The 20504-nt window shown below is 42.7% G+C and overlaps 4 protein-coding genes across 4 annotated transcripts; 2 read left to right on the forward strand and 2 right to left on the reverse strand. All coding sequences in view use genetic code 11, as the record gives it.

Annotated features, from left to right (window-relative positions):
• EGR_04037 (hypothetical protein) lies at positions 1-1681 on the forward strand (the record flags this gene model as incomplete). Its single annotated transcript, XM_024493286.1, has 4 exons — positions 1-33; positions 446-535; positions 1075-1217; positions 1489-1681. 4 exons carry the CDS (start codon positions 1-3, stop codon positions 1679-1681), a joined length of 459 nt encoding a protein of 152 aa, XP_024352200.1.
• A 4850-nt stretch (positions 1682-6531) lies between these two features.
• On the reverse strand, positions 6532-8408 carry EGR_04038 (Carbonyl reductase [NADPH]; the record flags this gene model as incomplete). The annotated part of the gene is made up of 7 exons (XM_024493287.1): positions 6532-6644; positions 6936-6999; positions 7075-7213; positions 7351-7488; positions 7527-7639; positions 7676-7951; positions 8394-8408. 7 exons carry the CDS (start codon positions 8406-8408, stop codon positions 6532-6534), a joined length of 858 nt encoding a protein of 285 aa, XP_024352201.1.
• A 1771-nt stretch (positions 8409-10179) lies between these two features.
• Positions 10180-15304, forward strand: EGR_04039 (Carbonyl reductase [NADPH]; the record flags this gene model as incomplete). The annotated part of the gene is made up of 7 exons (XM_024493288.1): positions 10180-10194; positions 11142-11417; positions 12067-12179; positions 12229-12354; positions 12447-12585; positions 14315-14378; positions 15192-15304. The coding sequence occupies 7 exons, from the start codon at positions 10180-10182 to the stop codon at positions 15302-15304; spliced, it is 846 nt and encodes a 281-aa protein (XP_024352202.1).
• Positions 15305-18445: 3141 nt separating this feature from the next.
• Positions 18446-19516, reverse strand: EGR_04040 (hypothetical protein; the record flags this gene model as incomplete). Its single annotated transcript, XM_024493289.1, has 1 exon — positions 18446-19516. One exon carries the CDS (start codon positions 19514-19516, stop codon positions 18446-18448), a length of 1071 nt encoding a protein of 356 aa, XP_024352203.1.
• Between the last annotated feature and the right edge of the window lie 988 nt (positions 19517-20504).

Below are 20504 nucleotides of genomic sequence, written 5' to 3' on the forward strand. Positions count from 1 at the left end.
ATGATAGATGGACTAGAAAGCGAATATCTTCAAGTGAGAATATATAAGTAATGGCTTCTGTGCAGGAAAACTGCGGTGAGTTCACTTATTTTTCCCATCTCTAATGTTTATTGTTTTTGTGTCTACACGCCATGGCAATCTTTAAGTTTTAGGTGACCAAACTTCGATGCATTTGTGTTGGCACATTTAGAAGCTTTTTAATTTGACCAAGCTTTATTGAACTAAAACTGAAATGAGATTTTCTGCTTTTACAAGTACTTAGTACTTTGAAACGTTTGAAAGACACCCGATGGTTTGATGCTCTTTTCTACATGGCAACAAATTTCATGCTGTGTGACAGCTTGACAGTCCCATTGATAGCGTGAACTAACCACATTTGCTTGGTGGTGCTCTTACGGATTTCTATGGTAATGACGTCGATTCTGAAATTATCATGTTGTTATAGGGTGCTCACCTGGCGTTCCCCATTCCGACTATTAGACTGCCTAACTGTGGCATCAACTGCTTCGTGAGTGTACTTCTTCAATGCCTTCTGGTAACAGAACCGCTGCTGTCTTGCCTTCATCAACAACACAGCAATTCTGACTCTTGTGCTACTGCCGAGATCCAGATACTTTGAGGTTTGTGAGCACTTCAACGCCCGTGGAAGGTGTGAGATGCAGCAAGAAACCTTTTGAACAAAAGTGTAGAAGGCGAACTTGTCTACTCTATGTCGAGTGAATTTGATTTGACCGGAAGTGATAAGTAGACACTGACGTGAAGGAGTAAATTTTGCGGTAGCATTTGTTTCCTTGCAGCTGTCGCCGACTCTGCAATTTGATCTTTATGAAGACGCTCACAAGTGTCTTCTGGTTTTGCTCAAGCACATTGAGTAGAATACTGAAATGGGACCAGTGGTGAACTTGCCCACTTCATCTGCCAATTGCATGATTGGAAGGCTTTTCGGTGATGAGACAGCTATCAAGGCTAGGTTAGACGCTTTGTTGACAGTGGAATGCAGAGGTCATGACACAATATTCAAGCAGTGTAGCGAAAGAACTTGTGAAACACACTTCTCCCTGCTTTACACTATAGGAGAGCCTGACACGTAACACGGAAGAGGAAGTGTTTCAGGAGGCAAACGAATGCTCGTATAGTGCCTGTCAGTACTTACGCTCTACCAGCAGGCTCCCTCGCATCCATCTAGCACCTCCCATTTTGACTTGCCAATTGAATAGGTTAGTGGACAAACTACCACTTCTATTTTGCTTATCGAGAACCCTTCACCTTAGATTCGCACTGCATTGCTGGTGCAGTGAGCTACAAACATTGCCTCGGTGGACCTGGTTTAATTGGGTAAGAGAAAGTTAGGCTAATCCGCTCACAAGCTGGGACGGATATAAGAGGAGCGAAAGGATAGAGTACTTACAAAGTAGGGGGAACAAACAATCTGTCAACGTGAGATGGGCGGTGATTTGCTACTGACATCTTGTTCTCTGCTTTCGCCAGAAGTGGTCAAGGAACTGAGGAGTTAGATAATCGTAAGGTCTTTCACACAGCACTGATTCCGGCGGTTTGCAAGTGGAGAATCACTTCTATGTCACCATTAATCACAGAGTCTGGGACTCATCATTTAGATATCATGCGGCCTTCACCAGACGTAGGCACAATCAGTGATACTGTTACAACGATGGCACCGTAAACCAGCCAAATTATCCTCTTTTTTTGTTTTAAAGAGCATGAGCTGATATTTGCTTAATTTGCATACTTGCAATCCAATTAGACAACTCAAGAGAAACTGCGCCAATTTCATCCACAAACACCTTATATGCTGCTTCATTAAAACGTAAGGTGTGTTGCTCCCTTTTCCTGCTGTTAGGGCGACGGATACTATGACCAACGCATTTCTAATTGCTTGTAAGGTAACAAAAGTTCGAACACTTGAACATTAGAGGTGGTAAAAGGACATAACAAAAACCCAGACACTCTTGCCAACTCTCCTCGAACGTTTCCTGTCTACATATTTTAGAACCTCTTGAAAGGGGTGTTTTAGAATTCTGCATCCCCTGCCTGTGCAAAAGGGAAAGCCAGTTGGGCATTCATGGTATCTGTAAAGATTGTCTAGGCTGGAGGTGATGGAGTGGGCCCATGGCACAGCTGGATACTGAGATTCGATTCTTCATTCCCAAACTGTTTGTGATTGATGGGAACATTTCACCTCACCATGAACAATATTTCTGCATCTATATGCCCCTAATTGTAGAGTTACTACCAAATCTAGGGGTGAGATTTTCCAGAAGATAGTTAGGTAACATCAGTGTAGCCCATAAAAACAATCAAGACTAGTTGAAGCAGAAACTGTCAAGTTATACCCTTATCCTGAGAAGGTAGATGACAGCAGATTGTCTCTTGTTTCCCAGCCTACATAGAATATCTTGACTAGGTTGAGGGGAGGGTGGTATCTCAGAAACAGGTCGTAAATCGTGTAGAAGTTCCTTGATTGTGTCGGCAGTGTGGAAGGAAAAGAAAGCCTATCGGTGGAAGGTAGAGAGGTCTTGCGTGCTGGTAGGGACATCACCACCTTAACTGATCGTCGTCGTCGCCTTTGTCGTAGTTCCGTCAGTTTGCGATATCGAAAAGTCAGGGGATAGACCCTGCCTCTTGAGACTTTCCACATCTTACAACTAACTACATTGAAATTCATACAGGCAGGTCAACTGCTACGCCGCTTCATAGTTCTCCTCTTAGCAATTCCTCCTCATAAGTTATTTGGTCTCTCTTTCCTATCTTCTCTCCTCCCATACAGGAAACATACACATCCAACATGCCGTTCTTGCAAAAGTAGGGACTAAACAATTCGTGAAACTTCTCACTGGCTCTGTGTGCTAACTTTACATCGCCACTATTTCACTCCCAAGCGTAATGCGTGTTTAACGAATTCTTGGCACCAAAGTGAGCAAGGAATTCAGGCGATTAATCTCACTGAATCACTTTGTTGAGGCACTTGGGTGTTTGCAGCTTTCGAACAAGAGTTATTAGTGCCCACAGAATGCAGAAAGGCTAATTCGACGACACGACTAATCGAGAAGGATGCAGTTGAGTCTAATTTTGGCAGTAGTGACAAAATTGGCGACGAGGCGCAATTTTAGTTTGAATAGCCGTGTCTGTGTGGCGTGATACAATACCTTAAGTGTTTTATTGTCTATTGCTCATTTCTTTTCTCCTGTCATACCAAATTTAAGCTGGAGAAGGGTTGAATTTAGGAAATACATCGGAGAGATTGTGGTTATTACAGTAGATTATAGATCTGATGTCCCTGTATGCCACAGAAAAGAACACTTTGCCTCAGGTTTCTGAATGTCAGGCATGATTTACTTCGCCTTGGTAACAACGAATTAGAGTTCAAGCCCTACACCTTGTCAAAACTGGCAAGCCACTCACTTTATTTGTACACCTATAACATTGTGGGGTAATTTAGTCTCACAAATCTTGTTTGAAAGCGAATTACTCCAAAAGTAGACTCTTGACTCCCCTTCCCCATTCGCTGAAACTTTCTGTCGCCATTCCTTGCTAGCCGGTGGGTGCAACTGTCTTACAGGTAGCTAAAACAAACGAAGGAAGGAACGGATGAATGAATGGACGAAGGAAGAAAAAAATGAAGACAGAAGGGAATGAAGTAAGGTGCTAAAAGTAAACCTCAAGAATTTGATGGAAATTTATGTCTTGGTGATAGCAAATGCCTTCATTTCCTACTTCTTGGCACATTGCAGGATAAACCAAGCGCACTCACTAGCTTATGCCACCATCCTTAAGACGCCATGGATGCAGAGAGTGACCACCTACTAACAGTGCATCAGTAGGCGCGTGGAATAAGGAAGGGGCACGCTTTCATTCATTGCTTTGGCAGGGTTGTAGTAGTAGTCAGCTGAACACTGGTGTTTTGATGGTTTACAATTCAATGGTGGCTGGTGCACAGAAGGGAAGTGCTTCCTATTATTAGTTGGCCCCAGGGGTGCGACTTCACTGAGGCATCTACGACATCCAGGTTAGTGACAAGTCTTTGCCCTATCAGCAATTACTGAAGAGCACTGAGCAAACACGCCGACAAGCAGATGTATTTGTCTGATCATCGTGCAATTGTCTGCTCCAACGATTCAACACAGAAGTGAAGGAAACTCGGCTCACAAGTGCGACTGGTGCAAATGGTGTCATTTTGGCTGACAAAACACGCAATCCATAGTGTGCCCACATTTTCAACGTCAGAAGTCGAGCGGAATTACCTCTTGGCTACAGGCAGGCATCATTGTTATAGATTGTGCCTTTTTGATGGAAAAATAACCCATAGATTCAAGTTACTGATTTACATCTCTCCTCTTCTCCTTTGTTCCCTCAACTGCAACTAGATCCATCGTCGGCCAAATGGATCTGAATTAGCTCATGAGGGATTACTGACTAATCTGGAAACGTCTCTAAAGCACCAACCTCCCAATTCAAACATCTTACAGCATAATATTTGCCTATCATCTGACATCACTTGTCAAGTAAACTAGGGGCGATTGTTATCATGATAATGCTAAATGCTTTTAACCAAATTCTTACATCTGAATGCATCCCATGATTTCGTTTTAGATCACTAGGTTTTTGGTTAAGCACACAATGCCAACAGGCGTTACCAGCCTCCCTCAGCGTTGATAGTCCGTAGAATTGCATTTTGCTCATCCTGCAAGCAGTTTGTGCGTGCATATGAAGGGCTCATTTCCTCAAATGTATGATGTGCAGAGATCTAGACATGAACAAGCACATTAGCAAATCAACCGAGGGAACCTCACATCGCCTAGTAATGGCGACTGTCGCCCTGAGAACCCAATTTTGGTAATGATAATTGTAGTGGCGTAGTCAATAGTAGGATTTAGGCAAGACCTTTCCTGGGGCTTCCGGCAAATGAGTCTTGCGTGACAGATGCAAGTCTGCAACTCCAATCCAAAACAAATTCCGGCAGCTCTAGTTCCTGGAGTACAAAACAGTGCTGGTGTTTAAATCCGCTTCGCTCTAAATCTCAATTCCACCTTTATCAGGAGGGTCAAAGGACAATTTAGGACTGTTGAGAACCCTTCGAGCACCCTCCCTGGTGTCATTTAGTACCCTACTTTAGCCAGAATGTCATACAGAAACTGGGTAGGCAGATGTAATACATACGCTAATGTTGCTGCATTTGAGAACATCAGCATCACTCACCTACCTTCGCTTATATGATAAAGTAAGATCCAGTTCTCTTTAATGTGGTTCCAACAATCAGAGTACTAGGTATCTTTTCAAATCCAAGGTTGATAGGGCATGCCCAAAACAGATGGCTCGAGCACGTCGGTCGGAGGGGTAGGATGGTGCATCAGGGCCTCTGGCGATAGCCTGCAATTTTGTGGTCTCAGTTACACTACTGAGATGTAAGACATTCACCACTGCTGTGGGGAGTGGAGAAACCTTCAACTATTACCAAGGCCTACAAAGACGGCCGCGATTTGTGGTACACATTCATCTATGGAATATTCGTACATAATTGCGTTTGCAGTAAACCAAATTTCGTCCGAATTTTCCAATGTTATTCCCTTTGTCAATACATCCATGGCAGTAGGCTTTCTTGCTTCTCACATAATCAACACACCAGGTGACCAACTGGCAGAACTCTCCACTCTCTCTACAAATATGTTTTAGCCGATTACTTCCACATCCTATGTTCTTTATTGCTGCCAATTTCTATTTTAATAATAAAATTGGCCCAAACTTTTGGATGGATTCTTTTAATGCCGGGATCATTTCAAAAATCTAATAAATGGTGAATTTTAACTTACGTCCACTGCTTGAGTTATACTAAAGCATTACCTTAGCAACACTAAACAACGAAATTAACAACGATTTTAAGATAGGGCCAAATAAACCTACTAGACATAAATCTAAGCTCTTGATTAGGTTAATTAACGTGTCCAATTCAGAAATAATTAACTTTATATTACAACATTAACAACAGACACTTTCACTTATGGTTCCCAGCTTATAAACCCAGCTTCCGCGAATTAGAACCTAGCTAGACTCGGTCCAACCTTCTGTAAATCGAGGTTTCAAATAGAGATGGAATAGGGCGCCGTACCGGCGGACTAGACTGTATCGATACCCTACAGCAAATCCTGCAAAATATCGCACCCACTTAGCAAGTCTTAACAAGTTATAGGTCACTGCAGTGACCCGTGTTGGGATCTTAATGCACCTTCTTTGTTGACCTGATGCACACATGGCCAATAAATTTTTATTTATTCCTCATTTAGCGTAGTTTTTTCTCTTCCCAAGGTGATCAAGCAAAGGTCACCAATGTGCGTTAACTATAGAGGTAAAGTAAACAGGTGTTCACCGTACACATAGACCTTCCGCCACCGACACAGTGCCAAGCAAATAATCAACAAAACAATAACAACAAGCAATTTCAATTCCTACGAAAGGCAGGGAGATAAAAGTATTCCCAAATTGGGCATAAAAGTTGTTCGCTGATTGGATTGGATTCACTCAGAGTGGGTACACCTTATCCATGTCGACAACTTGGCGTTCCCTGACGAACTGACCGTGGGGCTCAGTTGCACCCTTTGGTAAAGTCGCCAGATAGACCGGCGTGTCGGCGCCTTAATGTACAAGCGGAATTAACATTTCACCCATGGTCTCTGCTTCACTGTGACCTCATTACCTGAAAGTACTTCTTACAATATCGTGACATTCCTATACTGGTGGTTAAAGTAGTGATCAGTTTTCAAAGGCCATTTTAAGACGCGACAAATAAGTTGATTATAATAAGTGTTTTTATTCAAATTAAACTTCAAACTACTTCATTTCAAGGCACTTCATTGGTAATATGATAAAAGAGGGAAGAAATCAAGAGCCAGTAGCGGACAAAACCACATGCGGTACAAACATACCTTCTAAGATGGTCTTAGGGCCCTTGTGATTTGTCATGTCTGTGTTAACGTATCCGGGAGAACACTGATCAATGGAAAATATGTTTAATCACCTTAATGGCAACTTTTTATCAAAATGAGTAACCCCAGCAAAACATACCGAGTTGATGAGAATGTGACGAGGATCAGATTTGAATTGTTCGGCCAGAATGGCAGTGGCTTTCCACAGGCCCACTTTTGACATCCCGTATGGAGAATTAGAAAAGCCCACCTTTTTGTGGTCTCCTGCTTCCGCATGCCTAAAGGTAATCAAAGTGACCATGCACAATCATCGACAACAGTTCAATTTGGGGCAAAGTGACTATTTCCAATGGACGCAACAAGTTATCCCTCTTCATGGAAGTATATATAGAGAAAATAAAGTAAAATTTAACACATTACAACGTGCTTAACGAAAGATGCCATGAGTTCATCCAGCTCCTGCAGAGTCAAATGACCCTTGAACTTGGCCACCATTTCCTTCGACATTGTGCCCAGAGACATGAAATCAACTGTACTAGCGACATTAACAAGTCTATAAAAGCAATGGCGATGCTATTTGCCTTCGCATACCTTGAGTCCTTCGCCATCAATGGCAAGAACTCCGTGCACATTTTCACTGTGGCCGTGTAATTCGTCGCAACAGTAACTCTGGCTTGCTCACCAAATGGCGTTGTGGAGTCAAGCTAAATGCCAATGGGCGAACTCGTGTGAGCACCCACCTTATATGCGATTCCAGCATTGTTTACCAGAATATCGATGCCATCCACATAGTTGGCTCTGACGAATTTGGCCAGTTTGTGGCGACTATCAGCATCTGTGATGTCAAGTTGGTGGAACTTCACGCCCAGGCCCTTGCCTTCAAATGCATTCACGGCCTCCAAACCCAGCTTCTCGTTCCGAGCAGTCAAATAGATGTGCCAGTTGAAAACTGGCTTTAAGCCTCGAGCCAGTAGCTCCACAATCCCATTACCAATGCCCTTATTAGCGCCTGTAACCTGCAACAGACATGGCGAAAATGCAGTTGAATTCCATGATTTATGAAAGCAACACAAGAACGATGCATGGCAAACTAGGTGCGCAAATCACACCAAATGTTTAATGCTCGAATTTGGCTGTCGAAATTATCGAAATTACCTCCTTTAACAGATAAATTTGCGTTTTTATTCAATGCCAATATTGATCTTTCAATGTTAGGTAAACCGAATTCCAAAACGATATTTATCTGGTATCAGGGCTTTAAAATAATCTACTCAAACCAAGATGAACCAAGTCACCCTAATAACACTTTTAAATATGATTTAATTTTTTGGCTTTCGAGCTAGTAATTTGTTCTGCACAAGTCTAAGACTAATACAAGAGCAAATATTAGATGCATCGATTAGAAAAATTTCCCGAAAATTAATGAAAGGGGAGTATTGCACGATGCAATTAACCTACAATGGCGATTCGCATGGCCGTCCACTATGGAAACGAAGTGCAGTTCTGCATTTGTGTTGCAGCTTTCTACACGTGCACGACCTTGACTGCCGATTGGGGGATGCCCTCTGCTAGCTGATTGGCTATTTGAAACTAAAATCGTTTGAGTTCTTCACGAGGTAGGGAGACGTGCTACCGGTATGAAAGATGGTCCATTGGTGCCCAAACGTGTCTGAAGGCATGGTAGAAGGTTCATGTAGCCAGAATAAAGTGTAGTCAAAGGAAGACGTTGAAGGTGTGTCCGTTTTAACGTGATCAATGGGACGATTCAAATCTTTGCCGGGTGATGTCGGCATCTCGATCTCTCCCCTAGGTTGACTTCGAGTCCTCCTCCGGTAGGGCCTACAAACTCACTTTTGTTGCCCATTTCTGGGTCAGTGTACAGAGCTATCGCCTTCGGTAGCGAAGGGCACGGTTAATGTTTACGTGGGAAATCCTAATTTCCTTACCATTTCTGATACTCCGTAGTTGGAAGGAGAACTTAGTCCCACTAGCCTAGACGTATGACGTGGACAGGTCGCGAAATCGTGCACGAACATTTCAGAGGGGAAAACCACGTTTACCACATTTGTCACTGCTCTCTCCAATGAGTATGAAAGCGGCGGTGAAACATGTTGAAGCCAAGTCCGTTACATAGGCACGAACTAGGCGATCTGCGGATACATATTCAAAAATCTGGTGTTTGGAGCAGGCTCATACCCTGGCTTAGTAACCTCCACCTCTGTGAACTCACGAAGATAAGAACCGCCATGCTGCAACGTCTCGAGACTCCCTGAAGACGAAAGAAGACACAATACTCGGGTAGAATATATATGTTCAGCACGGAGAAGGTGTCTGGGCTATTCGCATGGCCCCAAAGGCCAGCCCACCTAGCGAGGTACAAGGGGGCTAATTTAAAGCACAAAAGTGGCGCCTCACCAGAACGGAGGGATAAACCACTATCGTATTACAATGCTGTGTTAGTGTTTGAATAGGAAATAGCCGAGACTGTTGTATGGTTATTTCATTGTAAAACAATAGCTTTAATATTTTCAGAGTTTCATGAAAAATTACAGCCGGAAATGCTTTGCAAACCAATTCTCTGATATTCGGTATATGAAAATCTCATTTCAGTCTCATGGGTAGTGGTTGGTAGCGGTAGGCATTAACATCAAGGGCTGAAATGAGCTCCGACCTCATACAACCCCTATCTCCTGTGCTCTTCTACAGCCTTTATCCAGTGTAACTTGTCCTTCTCCAACGAATCTGGTTGTTACAAGAGTGTGGAAGCCGAGGTGGAAGAAAGAAATGGTGAACCTCCCGTATACGTTTACTGCCACCTTCAAAAATAGTGTCTTTTAACTTCTCATTTAAAGGTCAACTAATTAATCGAATTAATCTGTCCTATCTAAGCGCTACTAAGTATGCATTTATTAGTAAAGCCAGTGTGAAGTAACCTGGAGCAGGATGATGGATTTATTACTTAAGAAAGATGTGGGGAAAAATAGGGCTTTTTATCTGATTGGATCAGAGAATTTAAACCTGTAGAACACGTAACTCTGCAAACTAAAGGCACATTGGAATCTCTGTCAAGTAAAAACAAGTTTTGTTAAATCTCAGCTGAACACTTTACTTGTCCTCTAGATGGGCGATTGTGATTAGCTGCGTACCTCCAAAGTGAGTGGTGGATAACCTATTGGTACACACGATAAAGGTCACACACGAGTGTTTTGACCGCGTGCAGCTGCGAGTCTTCCTGCTGCGCGCAATGAAAGTCGCTATTGTACGTAACGCGGCATCGCCTTTTGTATATATTTCGTGCCATATTTCATTGCGATTGACGTTTATTTAAGGTTTTCCACCCGTTTGTATACATAGAACTTTCTGAAATAGGCTTTAAGATCACCCCCATATTCTGTACTCCTAAATCTGACTAGTTTCTGGTCCAACAATTGAAATTGTCCACATTCTTAAGTAAATCTTCTTGAGGCCGGGATCATTTCATAGATGCAATGGAAAATCCCAATTTAGTATGCTTCTGCACTCTAGATTGTGCTAAATCCAAACCTTAGCAGTACTAGGCAACATGATTAACGGCGGTTTTAAGATAGGGCTAAGTAAACGATGGAGGCATGCATTGGAATTTTTGACTAAGTACAGCAAAGTGACTAATTCGAGGAGGGTTTTCCCTATTTTTGAACATTAGTAACGGGCACTTCCTTATACATAGTTTTCAGCTAATAATTGCATAGTTTGGTAGTTAACGGAAACTGGTCATTTCCTCCCATTTCCTATCGCAAATCAGGAATAATAAGTATACATGGGGAAAGTTCGCACTCTAATTTAACAAAACTAGTGGATTCAAGTGGACGTCTTGTGACGAAACCAATACTGTTGACCTAAAAGGTTCTCACGAATTGTCAAGAGGGAATTGTCTTTTCGAAAAATGAAATTTATTTGCCATCTGATGAAGAACGTAAATTTTTACTTTGAAATAGCTTTATAGGAGCGTGTCAATCTAACGGACTTGATAGGTAACTGTTCTACTCGAAACACACACACACTTCTTGTGTGGTTTTCACATCATCATTCAGCAGTGATTGAGTGCCCAATAAAAGCAACTCAATTGATAACAAGTGCAATTATTTAGTCGGCTTAACCTCTATTTATTAAACTGATGATGGAATGGGAAAAATCCAGGAAGGTTATAACGCTTGATATGGATTGTAGGTTACAGGAGCCAATCGGGGAATCGGAAAGGGGTTGGTAGAGCGCTTTGCACGCGAACTCCAGCCCTCCTCCGACTGGCACATCTATCTGACAGCGCGGAACGAGAAGTTGGGTCTGAAGGCTGTTAAGTCACTTGAGGAGAAGGGTCTCTCCGTTAAGTTCCACCAACTAGACATCACTGATTCGGCGAGTCGCAGGCGTTTGGCGCATTTCATGGAGAAGAACTACCCAGAGGGGATACACATCCTTGTCAACAATGCCGGCATCCTCAATGATGTGAGATATTGGAATGAGGCTTTTTCAGCGCCTTTCAGTTAGTCAAATAAGTTTGCGCTACTCTCGTAATAAAGATTTAGCATTTGCGAATAACACTTTAAGATATTTTAGTCATTGAGGTAGTCACTTTTCCAGCGAGGCATTAGCCTGTGAATCCCACTTCCAAACATTGTTTGATCCCATCCCACCTACAGTTCTATCCTGCTTTTATTTCCCAACTCTGCCCTCTTTCGTGCGTGATTGTGATACCAAAAAAGGCACGGTCACTTTGAGTTTAGGGAGCGTGGAGAAAGAGGAACAGGCAGTACCTCTCCGAATAAGCCAACTTCTACAATTAATATGCAAGGAATTTGAGGTGGAGCTAGCTTTTACGACTTCGGAACTTAGTTGGACTCTAGTCATGGAGCTGACAAGCTCGAATGACTTCCGCCAGGTTCAAATGGTACTTTGTACGATGAGGCTTTAAGTTGAGAGGAGGAGGAGGTAGGAAAATACTAGTGTTTTGTATCGACACCCACAAACAATCGGATCCATTTGACAGGTCTTAACAAGTTACAAGTCACTATAGTGACCTGCTTTGATAAGTAAATGCAGTTTTGGTGACCTGGAGCACACACAGCTGAGGAAGGTTTATTTATTCCTCATTTAGAGTGGTCCTTCCTCTACATATGGTGATCGGGCAAAGGCCACCATGTTGGTTAACTACACAGGCAACGTGGACATGTGCAAGGAGTTTCTTCCTCTTATGGCAACTGACTCAAGGTAGCAGCAGAAGTTTGTGGCTTTGACTTGCGTATACTTTTCCTTCCAGGCTGGTGAACATGTGCACTGGTGATCTTGTGTGGGCATTCCAGGGCATAAGTAAGGAACTCTCGGACCGTTTCAGGCGTCCAATGACTTTGGAGGAACTTGATGAGATTATGGCGTCTTTTGTGAGGTAATCCTTCTCCCACCGACCAAAGAAATGCTCACCCATATATCTTGCTGATGAAATGTCCTTGTATAAGCTGATCAAATCGTGTCACTTAGTCACGCACAAAAGGGGGACCACAGAAAGGCCGGTTTCGTCCAATCAGCCTACGGCGTTTCGAAATTGGGCTTCTACAAAGCCACTGTCATTCTGGCCGAACAGATGAAATCAGACCCCCGGCACATTCTCATCAACTGCGTAAGTCTCCCTCAGCATGTCAGCTTATCTTTGTTAGTTTTCTAACAGTCGTTGAAGCTTACATCGATGAAATTGCTCTTTACTGTTTAAAGTAGATGAAGTCGGTAAGCTTGTTTCTTTAAATTAACTGAAGCGCGATTGTAGGCTTACTCGGTTCCTGAGGGGGGAAGGCTTTATTTATTTATAAGGAACAAGTAAGGACTTGGAATTTAAATTAATGTTTGCTTCAGGATACTTTATTTACTCGTATAGCCGCAAATGTAGCACTAATTCCACATTATCGCCACATAACAACCATATTTGCCCCAAAGCCCTTTCGAACATTCAACTTCCAGTGGTGTTTATTCACTCCTCTTACGACTAGTTTCGAACTTTCTAGCTCATCTATCGACAAAGTAGTCACCACCACCAACGTGATTCGAAGTTGTTGTCTTGGCGCCTCTTTTAACTGCAACGGGGTGTCATTCTGGATTGGTGTAATTCATAAGTTTGTTTTTTTTGACGTCCTAACGTCAGCGTCATAACTCATGCCACACTGCAAGAGCAGCTAGGTTATCAGTTCGGTGGCTTTTCACACGCCACCGAGTACTCCTCCTCCTCCTCCTTCCGACTTCATCGTCTTCACCAGAAATACAAAACTGGGTTGAAATTCTGGACACCCTTCATTGTTCCAGTTTTTTACATTTTTGAGTGGTCTGATCCTTCCTCGTCCTCGTGTCCTCATGTTTTTCGTTTCTATTTTGAGTTAACCGAAAATATTAGAGGCTTCGCCCTAGATGCCCATTTTGTGAATTTAGCTGCTTCATTCACCCAATCTGCTTAATATTATTTTATATCGCCAGTTGAGGAATCACTGTGGTGCTTCAATATAATAACTGTTTTTCTGATTTAAATTAAATGACCGCAATGAGAGCGACACATCCCAGAAATGAGTAACCTTGTATATGGCATGTTGGTTTACTGAATAGTAATAAGTAGAATGTACAAATGCTAGTGGTGTTCGGTTTTGGTGATCCATTGCGTAGATGACGCAGCAACTTATTTTAATGAGCATTGGTTAAAGGCAGGTAAGAAAACTAGGCCATTTAATCTTAAATCTCATTAGTTAATTCATCCGAAATTCAATTCACTTGCTTTACAGTGATCGCAATGGTGACAGACTTAAAAATCTAATGTAAAAGATGGCTGAGGTCGTTTCTTGTGTTTTGATCATTTAAAAATGCTCGAACGATGTTGGAACTAAGCTTATGCTAGCAAGAAGGTGGGCATAATTTCCTATCCGTTGGTCTGCTGCCCGAATCAAATGTGGTTCCTCACTACTTTCTGACTCCTCACAATTCTCATTCACAAATCGAATGTTATGCGTGGTTAAAACAAATTGCCCGGTTTTAGGATGCATAGATGATAAATGAGCAATCACCAGGTCTCACTGATTTATAAAAATATGAAAATAACTCCTTTATGCATCTCCTAAGGCCAATTTATCCATCTTCTCTTTAAAGTTCGTCTGCGAAACAGCGGAGAATTACTGCCCCAAATAATAACGAATTATGAGGTACGACAAGGCAAAATGGAGTATTGGAGGATCTTTAAAAGACATTTTCTGTTGTTATTATGGTTAGAGCTTATCATAAAGTGGGCATAACCGTTAACCATCATGTGGTTGGTTGACACTTTCTAGTGTACCGAAGTAGTTTCCACTGTTTTACAAATTTTCTGTATATTTTAGTGCTGTCCAGGGTATGTGAAGACTGATATGACAGGTTATTGTGGCAACAAGACAATTCCTGAGGGTTAGTTGCACTCCTTTTGCCGTTCGCTTCTTGTCCTCTCCAGTTTGACTTACCCTCCGTCTTCCCTTAATCCCAGCCCTCTGCACAAATCCTGCTTGAACAGGTACACCCGATCTGTAGCCACAGAAACAAACACTGCATCATGAAAAAAGAACTCTATTGGTGGCTGAAATCAGTAGAAATAGAAGGTGAAAAAGTAACAAGACACGTGACATTGGCGGGTTGTGAATGTGGGGCTTTTTAAACATACACAGATGTAGATGTTTGTGTAAAGTTTCAATTTCAGCACGTTTCTGTAGAAGTCACAGATAAAATTCAATTCAAAAATGATAGTTTTAAACCTTTCATTGAACGGGTTTGAAGTGGCCAAGGTCAGCGCTGAAGTGGTGAAAAAGATGGCAGGTATGGGGAGAAATGATTTAGTCGTCCTTTCTCAGATCAGGCTAGAGGCGAGCTCTTATTTTGGGAGAAGTCGCTTCCCTTTTTAAGGTCAAAATCATCTCGACTCTTTATCACCAATGAAGGCGTTCCGTCATGCCTTTTTTTATTGTGTTAATCAGTAGTGACTGTGTTTCTTGCATGGGTCGAAGGGAATTCACAAACTATCGTAAGTTGTCTTTACGACTCTGAGGCTACCTTTTGACTGTTAAAAGTTTTCGCTCAGAGGTGAAATTTTACCTCTGTTCGACTTGATTATCTCCGTTCAAATTGGGATTTACTTCAGCTACCACTAATTATTGATGACTTTAGGTAGTCGCGTTTACTGACTAAAGTTTAGGTAGTATATGTGTACAGTCTTTTCACTTTTTTTAGGTGTTGACACACCCTTCTACTTGGCCACTCTTCCGGTGGGCTGCACAGAGCCCTACGGTGAATTCATCAGCGAGCGCAAAGTGGTCGACCTCGATCAACCCTTCTACTTCTAGTTCACTTCAAAGCCATCAGCTAGCCTCCCTTCATGCATCCTGACTTCACTGATTAAATGTGCTACCGAGTTGCCTCCTTTTTACTCACCAAAAGCTGCTGATATAATATTTATCAATTTACTAAAGCGGGGTTTTTGTTTTCGTCCTAGCCCCATCGAATTGGATACTTTTTGGACGTAATCACCACATCGTTTATTCCACGTGAAGGAGACCTCTCCTTCATTTCTTTTAATGAAAGAGCTTTACAGCAATACTTTTCCATCTATTTATTATTAGTTTGGGCAGTCTGTCTACTCTTGGTGATATTAGAAATTTCATCTTGAAGGCCCCCCAGCATTGGTGCCCTCTTTGTGGCTTCTCAACCAACTATCGTCTGAATGTTGATGTGAAGGGTAGGGGACTGCTTTCTACTATCACGTCACTGATTTTGGTATTCTTGGGGTTCAAAAAAGTGTTGCTTTGAGTGTGGTTGAAGTATCATTAAGGTTCAAAGTGGACTTTTGTCGTCAAAATGATCGTGTTAGATTTGGGAGGAATCTACCATGAGGGAGGTAAATGAATTGTCTCTGTGCTCAAGTTTCGCCCCTTTTGTCGGACTGGCCACAACGGAGCCTTGGAGGGTGCTGGCACCTCTGACATTTGAGTTGAGGAAGAAGACTCCCGTTTTTTGTTTTCCGTCTTAGGTAACCTTAGTACAATCACGGTTACCTCAAAAAGACAAATTTGTGTGCCAATAGAGCTTCCTTGGGGTATCCAATGTCCCAGTGCGGAAGGCTTAAAACTGTAGCTAAGCTGCGGATGTTGAGAGCATTTGGTAACTCGCATCTTTGAGCTTACGAGGTGGTCTCTTCAGTGGGAAATCTGTGGGCAATAGGGTTCCTGATGCCTGTCAATAGTCATGGTGTTTAGTTTCCGGAGATCAAACTAGCGGTTATCATTTTACCACATCAGTTTTCTCAATTTTTCAAGCCTGTTCACGTTGTCTATGGTCCCTTTTTAGGCTCTTAATAAGGTTTGATATGTTGAATAAATGTGAAGAGTTTTCGAGGGAAGATGAGGCGACTGTTTTTAATTACTTTCTTTCCATGAAACGCCAGGTGAATGATGCTTCTGTCCCAGTTAATCCAAACTTCCTTCATGTCGCCGCGTACGGTTGTAGTCTTCTTAGCAACCTACAGTTCTTGGCACAAGTTACTTTGCTTATTTAGGTTCACTGATCCTCATTCCTTCATATTGTTAATGTCTAGAGCTCTAAATTACTCAAACCCACAGGACCTCTGAGATGTTTTTGTTTCAAGGCCATCTGGCCTGATGAAGTTGTTGTTGCGAATGGCTCTGTGGAGCCGTAGCTCGCTTCCTTGTTTGAGCAATCATGCTAAAAACGGTTTTGACGATGCTACAAAATTTTGCGCTTAGGTGTGCACCAGCCGCCATTGTATTCTACCTAGGGACGAATAGTCTTCAGCTCTAATACATAAATGAAGTCTCAAAATGTAGAAGGCTTTTCAAGTTTGGTATATTGACACTCACCAAATAAGTGTCTTGAACTGCTGAAATAATCATAGTAAAGGTCATTTCGCCACATTCCTAGGCCTTGTTCAGTACAAATCTCGGATGATTTGGTGAAAAGTCCTCAAAATGATGTCTTGTAATTGATATCTATAACAAATGAAACGCCATTAAATATCGGCTGTGAATATTTGAAGGGAATCCACCTTTTGCAAACTAATAGGTGTTCATATTTCAGTTAAGTTCGTGGTAATTCTTTCCGCAGCCACATCCACGGCAGGACTAAATGCGTTACATGCAGGCAGCTAAAGTCAACAGAAGCCTTAAACCTGAGCAATGCATACATCGAAGGTCCATTTTTAAATGTAGGAGTCACCTCCAAAATGCTTCACTGACAATACTTCTCTGGAAAGACCCAATCACTTGTCAGTGGAGTTGCCAAGTTGCGCCCGCGATGCTGATTAGCTGGAGGACTTTTTATGCAAGGATGGAGTATAGCCCGATCGCTTTTGTCAGAGGACGTGTTTGCCAGGCTAGACGAGGTGATTACACCGAAACTCTTTGAGACAGCTCAACTACTATTTGAAAAGTGACGGATCTAGACAAAGAATGCATGTCTCAATTTGACCCATCGAACTTGCCATTTTGGATGACTGACTCACTTTAGGCACAATCTCCCTAAGGTAGAAGTCTCCCACGGATGCTTAAAACAAGATCGCATGTGACAGTTTATATGGCTCAAAAAATAGTTAAAGAGTTGAAATGGCCTTGCACTTTTTAGTCTGTGGAATTGACTCGGTAATTTTAGTAGCCAAGATGACGTGGTTTTCTATAGGGTAGCAATATTTCAAAAGCACCAAGTCAAGTTTTTAGGAAAATTGGCTGTTCTGTGGAGCCGCGAGACTATCTTAAAGAAGGAAACAGGCATAATACTCGGGCGGAATATGTAGTAGCGAGGTAGAGAAGAATTGGGAGAGGCTACTGTCACTCAGCTCAGTGGGGGTGCAATGGCTGAGCCCTTCTGTGGTCCCTTACCCAAACCGAGGCTTATAAGATTAACCAAGATTTACTAATCTAATTGGTATCTAATTTCCACGCTTTCATCATTCAGTAAGCTTCATTTCAAATTCTGTTTCCAGCCTCGGGAAACATTCGACCACCAGTTGAACTGCTTTTTTAGCTTCCCAAAGGCTATTTTTCTGTACGAAATTGTCGGTTAAAAAACTCACTCTGGAATAGCTCTTCTCTCTTGGGTAAAAGGGGAAGAGAAGCGTGAAGGGACCTCTCTCTCTCTCACGAAAAGTGGTTCCATTGAAAGCTAAAGCCTCTCGTAATGGCAAACTCAGCCGAAAATAGACTTGAACTTTGGATTTCTCTCTTTAAAAATGAGGCAAAGTAATAATTCACTGACGGAAAAAGACAATCACCGCGATGTTATTTCCGGCTGTGTGAAAAATGCATTTAATTCCAGTCATCTTGTCCAAAAAATAACAACCAAGTAAAGTGACCATAAACGTTGTTTTATGATAAAATACAAAATATTGATGCAATTCGTCCATTGGAGATGTATCATAAGGCAACCTACATCCTTCAATCCACTGATTTGCAACGTCTGGGGGGAGAGAAGGAAAGCTAACTTTTGATCGAGTCGTTTTCATTTAAAGGCACTGGTTGGGACAACATTGTATCAGGTGGAGCGGTGGCTTCTGGTCTCATCTGATGTTCGCCTCCTCCCTCCAGGTGCACCAATTTCCTCCTTCTTCTCAACTTGCCCGAGATCCGCAGGGACATGAAGAGGCAGAGAGCGAAGGAAAGTGTAAGTACGAGGGCGAGAATGGGCAGGAAGATGGAGATAAAGGAGGGAGAGCTGGTGCCAGACACTGTCGTCAGCGACGTCAGGGTGGTCGCAGTCCAGATCTTCCGAGGCCGATAAGTTCGAGCCAACTTGAGGGCATAGTTGTGCCGACAGACGTGTTCATCAGAGCACACACCTGGTCGGCACTTGCCGAGAACGACAGAATTTGTTGCCTGAGAGGAGTTCCACCAACTCTCAAAGGTTACAATTCCGCCATGAGATGGTGGACCAGGAAGAATCCGAAGAACACTGATGTCAGATCTTTGGGTGCACTGTGTGCAGATGAATTGAAGAGGACGTCCTAGGCAGCCAATCAGTCGAACGCTCTTAAATGAAGGCCCAAAGGTGATGAATCGGTCGAATGTAGAGCCACAGCTCAGAACGAGACTTTCCAGTTTAGGCAGTCCTGCCAAACTACAGCCTTCAAGAGCTATCGGAGCTCTCCACGCATGAAAAGTCTTCAAATCTGGCAGACCAGCGAACGCCAAAGCATCAAGCAGTTTTGCTTGAAGCGGGAGATTTAACTGAAGTTTGACAACCCTACCACCGAATTGAAGTTGGCTCAAACCATAAGGTTCTATGGCCATGCCGAGAACTCCTGCTTCTTCTCGGACAGCTGTTACAGTACTAGAGTCACCTATTCGGACAATATCCCCCATACGTTCGCAAAGTACTAGTCGGAACACCGATCGTGGAAGCTCAGTTATGTTCGAAGCGCATCGGAGGGCTACAACCATTCCAGAGCGTCGGTAGCCGCAGTAGCAGTTGGCCTCTGTGTAAACGATGGTACAGAAAGCGGTGGCGATTGCCAGGCAGTAGCCTGGATTATTCAGCAGAGTGATGGACATTATAGGAGGAGAAGGAGAAGCAGGAGCATTGTAGGTTAAGTTGAGGTGCTGTTTTGTAAATAGGCCATGTGGTCAGTGGACCACATATACAAATGACTCTCGCGAGGTTGGAATCGGCGCCTACCAATCACAGCTGGGTGATGGGGCTTGCTCTCTGACCAACCCGGAGGCAGAGCCAATCAACCGACCGGATACAGAGGTGGCTGGCTGTGCATGTATATGCGTTGTGAAGTGGATGGGGTAGAGGTGGGGTGGGAGGAGTGGGACCAAAAATAATGGGCCATTGCCTCCTTGTCTCCTCTTGATTGCTTAACCCATGGTTTCAAGCAGCGATCAACAGCAATGCTGACTTTATAATGACGTCTTGTTAGCCCAACAGGCTAGATCAGATAATTTCATTCAAGTGTATTTTTGGTGGAGTCAATAATTCACAAGACATCAGAAGTTCCGATAAATCTTGTGAAATTCTAGGAGTGATTAATTTTTGTCATAAAATGTAGTTGTGTTAAGTAAAATTGAAGTGGTCAAGTCGACGTTAATAATCAAGTGATGATTATTTTGGAGTAGAAGCCAACCACAAATTTTAGCCACATGCACACGAGACTGGTTCAAGGCATACTACCTACGTGTCAATTTAAGTAATTTTTCAATATAATAAATGTGAGTGACGCTTACTATCTTCTCTGGAAGTGTGTTACTTACCTTCGAGAGGAGAACTTCGTCCTATTCCCATGGAAGGCAGTTGTTTTTTTAGCCAGGTAAACCACGAATAGTTGATGAAGCCTCTGCTAATGCGACAGAGGTCTTCTGGATACATACGTTTTTTTTTCGGCAGCTCCTCTGTGACATGCCTGCTGGCCACTTTCCTGCCTCATTGATAAGGTCACGTAGCTGCGTAAAAAGGTGGTGCTGGGAAATATGACCCCGAGAAGGAAAAGTGGCCTTAGATTCCTTCTGTTAGCTAATGAAATGCTATTCCTCCTTTGTT

This window comes from Echinococcus granulosus (genome assembly GCF_000524195.1).
Source record: "Echinococcus granulosus chromosome Unknown EG_S00024, whole genome shotgun sequence".
Lineage (NCBI taxonomy): Eukaryota > Metazoa > Platyhelminthes > Cestoda > Cyclophyllidea > Taeniidae > Echinococcus > Echinococcus granulosus.